We start from the raw sequence: 9,011 nt of genomic DNA on the forward strand, positions 1-9,011 counted from the left end.
TTCTGGAACATGCTTATTCCTGACATTGTCTGGAAAAATGCATGTTTTAGGCCTAACAAATATTGTATACCAAACAAAGTTAAGGAAGTGCACTTTAACATTTACATAAGATATATCCATGTAATTCTATGATATCCAAATTTGTGGCTATTGATGATATCTGCGTTTTCTGTGAAAAAGAAGGTGAGAATCTGTCTCGTTCTTTGTGTCAGAATTTGTGTCAGAATTTTGGGAAAACCTTGCAAAATACTTATTTACCATTATGAACACTACCCATGTTTTTGACATGAAAGATATAATATGTTACTCTTGCAATGATAACAAGACCATTGAAATGATTGTGAATGTTTTATTCTTCTTGCCAAATTCTTCATACACAAACAAATATTCCAATATTACAATTTTTTTGGATTGAATTTAACTATTTTATTAAAACATTAACACTAGTGAACAATAACAAGAATAACATTTTCCTAAATCATTACAATAAGATTTTTTCAGAGTGATTACAATTGTACTAGAATTGTTTATTTTTTTATGTATTTTTTTGGCTCCAGTATTTTCTCATTAATACCTGCGTTCTGTTTTGTATGATGTAAGAATGTAAATTGTTGATCTGTATTTGAATTAAAAATAAAAAAAAGACATTAATTTGATGTACATGTTAGTCTGTCAGTCAGTTAATGTAGTCCTCAGCTGTGGTCGCGTTATGCCTTCTAATGTCAGTGGTCCAGAGTGGGAAGAGACTATACTGATGACATATTGAGTCTATCTGTGGTTATAGACGTCTAGAGACACACAAACGAGGAATTACTAGACAATCTTGTCCTGTACAGAGGAGCCATTCATTAACCGTGGAACTTCCTAGAAACCCCCTGGCGTTCCGTCGACGGTAAATAGATTCATCCCGTCCTCTCGCGAGCTTTATTACCGTGCTGTCATACGTGGCCACCGGCCAACAAGTTGCACAATTAGCGTCAGGGGAGTTTCTAAACTCTCTGCTCCTTCCACAGACAATGACAACCAGGGAGAGTTTCTAGCCCAGTCGGCGAGTTGCCACTTTTATATAACGTCAAAGACGTCGACATAACATATTGTCTTGTTGGGAGTAGTTGGAGAAGCCTAGATATCACTCTTTAATTAGAGTTTTTACGCGATATGGAGTCATCCCTGGAGTTCTCAAACTCTTTCACCAGTGTGTCTTCGCCCTCCGCGCGGTGTCGGATCTTCAAGATCATCGTGATCGGAGACTCCGGTGTCGGTAAAACCTGTCTCACCTACCGGTTCTGTGCCGGTGAGTTCCTCGACCGAACCGAAGCCACCATCGGTGTCGATTTCCGTGAGAGATTGGTCGAGGTCGAAGGCGAGAAAATCAAGGTAAGAGAAGTATAAAGTTTAAACCGTTATTTGCAAATATTATGAACGAGTTGGGTCGTAATGAATTGGTGTATTACACAATTTAATGCACCAGAGAATCACTGCGTAAAGAAACTCTCACGCATTTTGAGAAGGTGGTGTTGATTTCTTTGAGACTATTTTTTTTCTATAGATATTTGCATTTTGTGAGCGTTACTCGTTAAACCTGTGTGTTTGCAGCTGAATCTGCGCCTACTATTGCGCATGAACAGCAGTCTGTGGTGCCGTCTCTGGTCTATCAGTCTTAAATGCCTTTGAAATATAGTTGTATTTGTACAGGACTAACTAACATGACTACTGTGTGGTGAAACAAAATGTCATCCATGTAAATGGTCCGTTTTTTGACCTAAACCAGTGTAGGATATCCAAGTGTCATTAAAGGCTCCGTTGAAAGGACGGGCACAGTACTGTTTGTTTGGCCTCTTGGATCAACGTTCACTGTTTGGTTCAATGCAATGGAAGTCTTTTTAACTTGAAACTAGTGTGTTTCAGAGTTACATATGTAACCGATGTGAAATGGCTAGTTAGTTAGCGGTGGTGCTCGCTAATAGTTTCAATCAGTGACGTCACTCTCTCTGCGACCTGAAGTAGTTGTTCCCCTTGCTCTGCAAGGGCCACAGCTTTTGTGGCGCGATGGGTAACGATGCTTCGTGGGGTTTCAGTTGTTGTGTGCAGAGGGTCCCTGGTTCAAGCCCAGGTTGGGGCGAAGAGAGGGACGGAAGATGTACTGTTACACATACATACAACAGAACAAACCACATTTTCAATGCTTTTATATCGTCATGACACATATGACAAAGGCTGTATCACAACCAGCCGTGACTGGGAGTCCCATAGGGCAGCGCACAACTGGCCCAGCGTCGTCCGGGTTTGGCCGGGGTAGGCCATCATTGTAAATAAGAATCTGTTCTTAACTGACTTACCTAGTTAAATAAATAACCTTTCACCTCAGCACACAACACATAACATTAGTAGGTTAATGTAATGTTGTGAAAAGTATTGTAACATCAGTGATGGGCTAAACAATGTGATTTGTGTGTGTTTACGGAAACACAGACATGAAAGGGGATATTGGGAAACCTTTGTTCTCTTTATCAGAGCAGGGCAGACCACATGATAGAGGAAGCATGTCATGGTGATGAACAAAACATTGTTTTGCATCTGGGTTAAAGAAAGATAGAGGAGGCCGGACATGGGCAGAATACTTATTTAAAATATTACAAATACTTGAGATGCCTTAGGTTGCCTGCATGGTATACTGTTTTCACTTTTGGGACTATCCAATTGGTTCTATTGTGCAAGGACAAATTAAATCAAGCATTACTCACCTGAAAGTATTTTACATAATGTATTTCTGCCTTTTGGCATTAGTGTATTCTGGTTCTCTCTCTCTCTGACCTCAGACTGCTTCAAAACACATATCTCGTTTAGGGGCCAAAAGTCCTCCATGTATTTAATCACAGCCAAACATTCCACTGCCTTTAGACAGTCTACGGAAACGGAGTGACAGAGCATCTTATACGGTCCGTTCCAAAGATGCAGCAGGACAAAAGTAAGTAGAAGTTGATGCAAACGACGCTCCGTTTACGTCATAGGTAGAGGCCTTTAGAGACTCGAGGTTACTGTAAGACAGGGTTGACCTTCTGATTGGATGCACATATCATGAGAAAAGTGAGGAGAAATCGTTATATTGACGTTGGTCTTCTGTCTGCTGAGTCGATATGTTGATGAAGTAGGATAACATCATCTGCTGACTAACTGTGATGTGAGAGAGTTTATACAGCCGCCCTCTCTCTCTCTCCCCCCGCCCCCTCTTTCTCCCCCCGCCCCCTCTCTCCCCCCGCCCCTCTCTCCCCCTCTTTCTCCCCCCGCCCCCTCTCTCCCCCCGCCCCTCTCTCCCCCCGCCCCTCTCTCCCCCTGCCCCCTCTCTCTCCCCCTGCCCCCTCTCTCTCCCCTGCCCCCTCTCTCTCCCCCTGCCCCCTCTCTCTCCCCGCCCCCTCTCTCCCCCGCCCCCTCTCTCCCCCCTCTCTCTCCCCCCGCCCTCTCTCTCTCCCCCGCCTCTCTCTCTCTCCCCCCGCCCTCTCTCTCTCTCCCCCGCCCTCTCTCTCTCTCCCCCCGCCCTCTCTCTCTCTCCCCCGCCCTCTCTCTCTCTCCCCCCGTCCTCTCTCTCTCTCCCCCCGCCCCTCTCTCTCCCCCCGCCCCTCTCTCTCCCCGCCCTCTCTCCCCCCGCCCCCTCTCTCCCCCCGCCCCCTCTCTCCCCCCGCCCCCTCTCTCTCCCCCCGCCCCCTCTCTCTCCCCCTGCCCCCTCTCTCTCCCCTGCCCCCTCTCTCTCCCCCTCCCCCTCTCTCTCCCCCGCCCCCCTCTCTCCCCCTGCCCCCTCTCTCTCCCCCCGCCCTCTCTCTCTCTCCCCCCGCCCCCTCTCTACCCCCTCTCTCTCTCCCCCTGCCCCCTCTCTCTCCCCCCGCCCCCTCTCTCCCCCTGCCCCCTCTCTCTCCCCCCGCCCTCTCTCTCTCTCCCCCCGCCCCCCTCTCTCTCTCTCTCTTGAAATCTGCCACGACCCCTTTAAATCAGCTATTGTTTTTCTCAAAGGAGAAATGCATGCAAACATTTATGCTACTTATCGTTTTATCTATAAAATATCTTGTCCAACTATCAAAATGAGTTTTATCACTTTATACATTTATTTTGGATTCCACCCTCTAAACCTCATTAGCCTAATGACGCGCGATTGGAGAAGTCTCATTTCATACAAGCTCATTTTCTTCCACTTTCCCTGTCCTCGCCGCCTCTCCTGGTTTAACTTGACCTTTTCTAAAGGAGGACAGAGAGGATGGAGGAGAGAGGACGCAGGAGGTGAGCAAATCTAATTGAGAAAAGGCCTCTCACTCCCTCTGTCTGCTTCCCCCTCTTTCTCCATCTCTCTCTAAAACCCCTTCTCTCACCTGTAGAATAGTTTCAACCCCCCAACCATCTCTCTCCCTCCAGCTCCAGCTATGGGACACGGCGGGCCAGGAGCGTTTCAGGAAGTCTATGGTCCAGCAGTACTATCGGAACGTTAATGCTGTTCTCTTCATTTATGACGTCACCAGACCAGACAGCTTCAGAGGCCTGCCAGCCTGGATAGAGGAGTGCAGACGGTACTCACTGGGACAGGAGATAACCAGGTTAGTTATATACACACAACCTGGATAGAGGAGTGTAGACGGTACTCACTGGGACAGGAGATAACCAGGTTAGTTATATACACACAACCTGGATAGAGGAGTGTAGACGGTACTCACTAGGACAGGAGATAACCAGGTTAGTTATATACACAACCTGGATAGAGGAGTGCAGACGGTACTCACTGGGACAGGAGATAACCAGGTTAGTTATATACACAACCTGGATAGAGGAGTGTAGACGGTACTCACTGGGACAGGAGATAACCAGGTTAGTTATATACACACAACCTGGATAGAGGAGTGTAGACGGTACTCACTGGGACAGGAGATAACCAGGTTAGTTATATACACAACCTGGATAGAGGAGTGTAGACGGTACTCACTGGGACAGGAGATAACCAGGTTAGTTATATACACACAACCTGGATAGAGGAGTGTAGACGGTACTCACTGGGACAGGAGATAACCAGGTTAGTTATATACACACAACCTGGATAGAGGAGTGTAGACGGTACTCACTGGGACAGGAGATAACCAGGTTAGTTATATACACACAACCTGGATAGAGGAGTGTAGACGGTACTCACTGGGACAGGAGATAACCAGGTTAGTTATATACACACAACCTGGATAGAGGAGTGTAGACGGTACTCACTAGGACAGGAGATAACCAGGTTAGTTATATACACACAACCTGGATAGAGGAGTGTAGACGGTACTCACTAGGACAGGAGATAACCAGGTTAGTTATATACACACAACCTGGATAGAGGAGTGTAGACGGTACTCACTAGGACAGGAGATAACCAGGTTAGTTATATACACACAACCTGGATAGAGGAGTGTAGACGGTACTCACTGGGACAGGAGATAACCAGGTTAGTTATATACACACAACCTGGATAGAGGAGTGTAGACGGTACTCACTAGGACAGGAGATAACCAGGTTAGTTATATACACACAACCTGGATAGAGGAGTGTAGACGGTACTCACTAGGACAGGAGATAACCAGGTTAGTTATATACACACAACCTGGATAGAGGAGTGTAGACGGTACTCACTGGGACAGGCGATAACCAGGTTAGTTATATACACACAACCTGGATAGAGGAGTGTAGACGGTACTCACTGGGACAGGCGATAACCAGGTTAGTTATATACACAACCTGGATAGAGGAGTGTAGACGGTACTCACTGGGACAGGAGATAACCAGGTTAGTTATATACACACAACCTGGATAGGGGAGTGTAGACGGTACTCACTGGGACAGGAGATAACCAGGTTAGTTATATATACACAACCTGGATAGAGGAGTGTAGACGGTACTCACTAGGACAGGAGATAACCAGGTTAGTTATATACACACAACCTGGATAGAGGAGTGTAGACGGTACTCACTGGGACAGGAGATAACCAGGTTAGTTATATACACACAACCTGGATAGAGGAGTGTAGACGGTACTCACTAGGACAGGAGATAACCAGGTTAGTTATATACACACAACCTGGATAGAGGAGTGTAGACGGTACTCACTAGGACAGGAGATAACCAGGTTAGTTATATACACACAACCTGGATAGAGGAGTGTAGACGGTACTCACTAGGACAGGAGATAACCAGGTTAGTTAGTCATATTAAAACCCAATTCCATTTGTCCTTTTTTGTTAAATCGCCCCCTTTACACTTGATCATTTCCACATGGAGGCCCAGAGGAACTAGCTCTGTTGCCAGGATCAGATTCAGAAAAGCTGTATTGTGTCAGCATTGGGCAGCTGTGTTACACACACCTCAACCAACACACAATAACAACACAGTAAACACATTGTTTTGAATACTCTGTAGTGGCCAACATTGCCTTTTCGGTTGTAACCTGTAACGTTTTTAACTCTCCATCTGTCTCCCCCTCTGCAGGTTCCTCGTGGGCAACAAGAGCGACCTCCGTGACACCTGCAGCTGTGACCCCCGCCCCATCGAGGTCGAAGGTCAGGTGACACGGGATCAGGCCCAGAAGTTTGCCGCGGCCCACGGGATGATTCTGTTTGAAACGTCTGCTAAAAGCCTCCCTGGAGGAGGAGGAGGAGGAGAACCAGGAGGGGGGCATCAGGACAGCGTGGAGGATGTGTTCATGGCCCTGGCCTCCAGGCTGAAGAGACAGACCAGACCCCCTCCCCCGGTTCTCAACAACACAGGAGTGTCTGGGTCGTATTGTGGGTCCTATACAGGGACAGCTTCATTCAGGCTGCCAGCCAAGAAGAACCCTCATAAAGACTTCTGGACATGCACCTGTTGAGAGAGGGAGGGTGAGAAGAGGGATGGAACATGGGATGGAAGGAGGGGGGGTGGGAACAGGGGAATTTAGGGTGCCCACCAAGAACTCAGGGAGAGACTTCTGGACATATACCTGTTGTGAGGGAGAGAGAAAGAAAGAAGAGGGAGAGAGGGGGAAGTCCTCTCTGATCAAGGCTACTGAGGGGAGGACAGCTCATAATAATTGCTGGAGTGGAACGAAACACGTGTTTGATACTATTCAATTTACTCCGTTCTGGCCATTATTATGAGCTGTCCTCCCCTCAGCAGCCTCCACTGATCTATAGCCTGCTCTCAGATCTGTTCCTTCTATAGCCTGCTCTCAGATCTGTTGTCTCCTTCTATAGCCTGCTCTCAGATCTGTTGTCTCCTTCTATAGCCTGCTCTCAGATCTGTTGTCTCCTTCTATAGCCTGCTCTCAGATCTGTTGTCTCCTTCTATAGCCTGCTCTCAGATCTGTTGTCTCCTTCTATAGCCTGCTCTCAGATCTGTTCCTTCTATAGCCTGCTCTCAGATCTGTTGTCTCCTTCTATAGCCTGCTCTCAGATCTGTTGTCTCCTTCTATAGCCTGCTCTCAGATCTGTTGTCTCCTTCTATAGCCTGGTCCCAGATCTGTTGTCTCCTTCTATAGCCTGCTCTCAGATCTGTTGTCTTTTTCTATAGCCTGCTCTCAGATCTGTTGTCTCCTTCTATAGCCTGGTCCCAGAGCGGTTTGTGCTCTTGCCAACTGCGTTGCCGTTATAATCAAGCCAAAAATGAAAGACTGGTACCCAGGATAAAGCATTAACGAAAGGGTCGTTCTACTAATTCGGTGCCTTTTTGAAGACGTTTGACTTCACCTAATTTTAACATTCTGTCATAAAGAGTACATGTTCAACTTCATTCAAAATGTGTTTCCCATCTCAAGAGGATAAAGAAGAAAATTACTATAGTAAGTGCCAAATACCGTGACAGGGTTGACCGTGACAGGGTTGACCGTGACAGGGTTGACCGTGACAGGGTTGACCGTGACAGGGTTGACCGTGACAATGTTGACTGTGACAGGGTTGACCGTGACAGACCGTAACAGGGTTGACCGTAACAGGGTTGACCGTGACAGGGTTGACCGTGACAGGGTTGACCGTGACAGACCGTAACAGGGTTGACCGTGACAGGGTTGACCGTGGCAGGGTTGACCGTGACAGGGTTGACCGTAACAGACCGTAACAGGGTTGACCGTAACAGGGTTGACCGTGACAGGGTTGACTGTGACAGGGTTGACCGTGACAGACCGTAACAGGGTTGACCGTGACAGGGTTGACCGTGACAGGGTTGATCGTGGCAGGGTTGACCGTGACAGGGTTGACCGTGGCAGGGTTGACCGTGACAGGGTTGACCGTGGCAGGGTTGACCGTGGCAGGGTTGACCGTGACAGGGTTGACCGTGACAGGGTTGACCGTAACAGGGTTGACCATGACAGACCGTAACGGGGTTGACCGTGACAGGGTTGACCGTAACAGGGTTGACGATTTCATCTTAAATCAGCCATGAATCTCCTTGTGACAGGGGTAATGGAAGCTTGCTACTGTATGTGCAACAGGGCGAGGCAAGCTTCCCAAAACATTTTTAATTGTTAAAACATTTCTAGCCTGTCTATCTGTAGGTAACAGGGTTGACTTGTTACCCTCGACCCGCTCAGTTTTACTCCACAAAACACCAGGAAATGGACATAAAGAGTAGATCCAGCTCACCTGTTTTGACACTATGATTTGACTACTAGATGTTCAATGTTTCTTTGGGAAGAAATATTTAAAATAGGAATATTTTCACCATATTAAAATGAGAGTTCAATTCACGTAACAGGGTTGACCTTAAAATGAGGGACTGAATCACTAATCACAAAATAAAATAACTAGGGCTTTACAATGATGGAGAAATGTTGGGGTTAAGGGGGTTAATCTTCCTAGAAGTCAGAGAGGGTGCACGGAGGGACAAATGCTGAAGTCTATTCATATAAAATCACATTGATTGAATTCTCCATGTGGTCTATATTAAATGGCACTTCATTTAATATAACAGGCTTTTCAACTTCAATATTGGTGCTAATTTTATACCTAAAATATCAAAGGGATGCAAAAGGC

At 46.7% G+C, this 9,011-nt stretch overlaps 1 protein-coding gene across 1 annotated transcript; it reads left to right on the plus strand.

Moving 5' to 3' along the window:
- Positions 1 to 966: 966 nt before the first annotated feature.
- LOC115182597 (ras-related protein Rab-33B-like) lies at positions 967 to 7,806 on the plus strand. The gene is made up of 3 exons (XM_029744128.1): positions 967 to 1,377; positions 4,402 to 4,580; positions 6,496 to 7,806. Exons 1-3 carry the CDS (start codon positions 1,159 to 1,161, stop codon positions 6,872 to 6,874), a joined length of 777 nt encoding a protein of 258 aa, XP_029599988.1. The 5' UTR covers positions 967 to 1,158; the 3' UTR covers positions 6,875 to 7,806.
- Positions 7,807 to 9,011: the final 1,205 nt, after the last annotated feature.

The sequence above is a fragment of the Salmo trutta genome, unplaced genomic scaffold, assembly GCF_901001165.1.
Source record: "Salmo trutta unplaced genomic scaffold, fSalTru1.1, whole genome shotgun sequence".
NCBI lineage: Eukaryota > Metazoa > Chordata > Actinopteri > Salmoniformes > Salmonidae > Salmo > Salmo trutta.

Coding starts and splice junctions, on each gene's coding strand:
- LOC115182597 (XM_029744128.1), top strand. CDS start 1,159: ATGGAGTCATCCCTGGAGTTCTCAAACTCTTTCACCAGTGTGTCTTCG. Junction 1,378..4,401: donor TCGAAGGCGAGAAAATCAAG/GTAAGAGAAGTA, acceptor CTCTCCCTCCAG/CTCCAGCTATGGGACACGGC. Junction 4,581..6,495: donor CTGGGACAGGAGATAACCAG/GTTAGTTATATA, acceptor CCCCCTCTGCAG/GTTCCTCGTGGGCAACAAGA.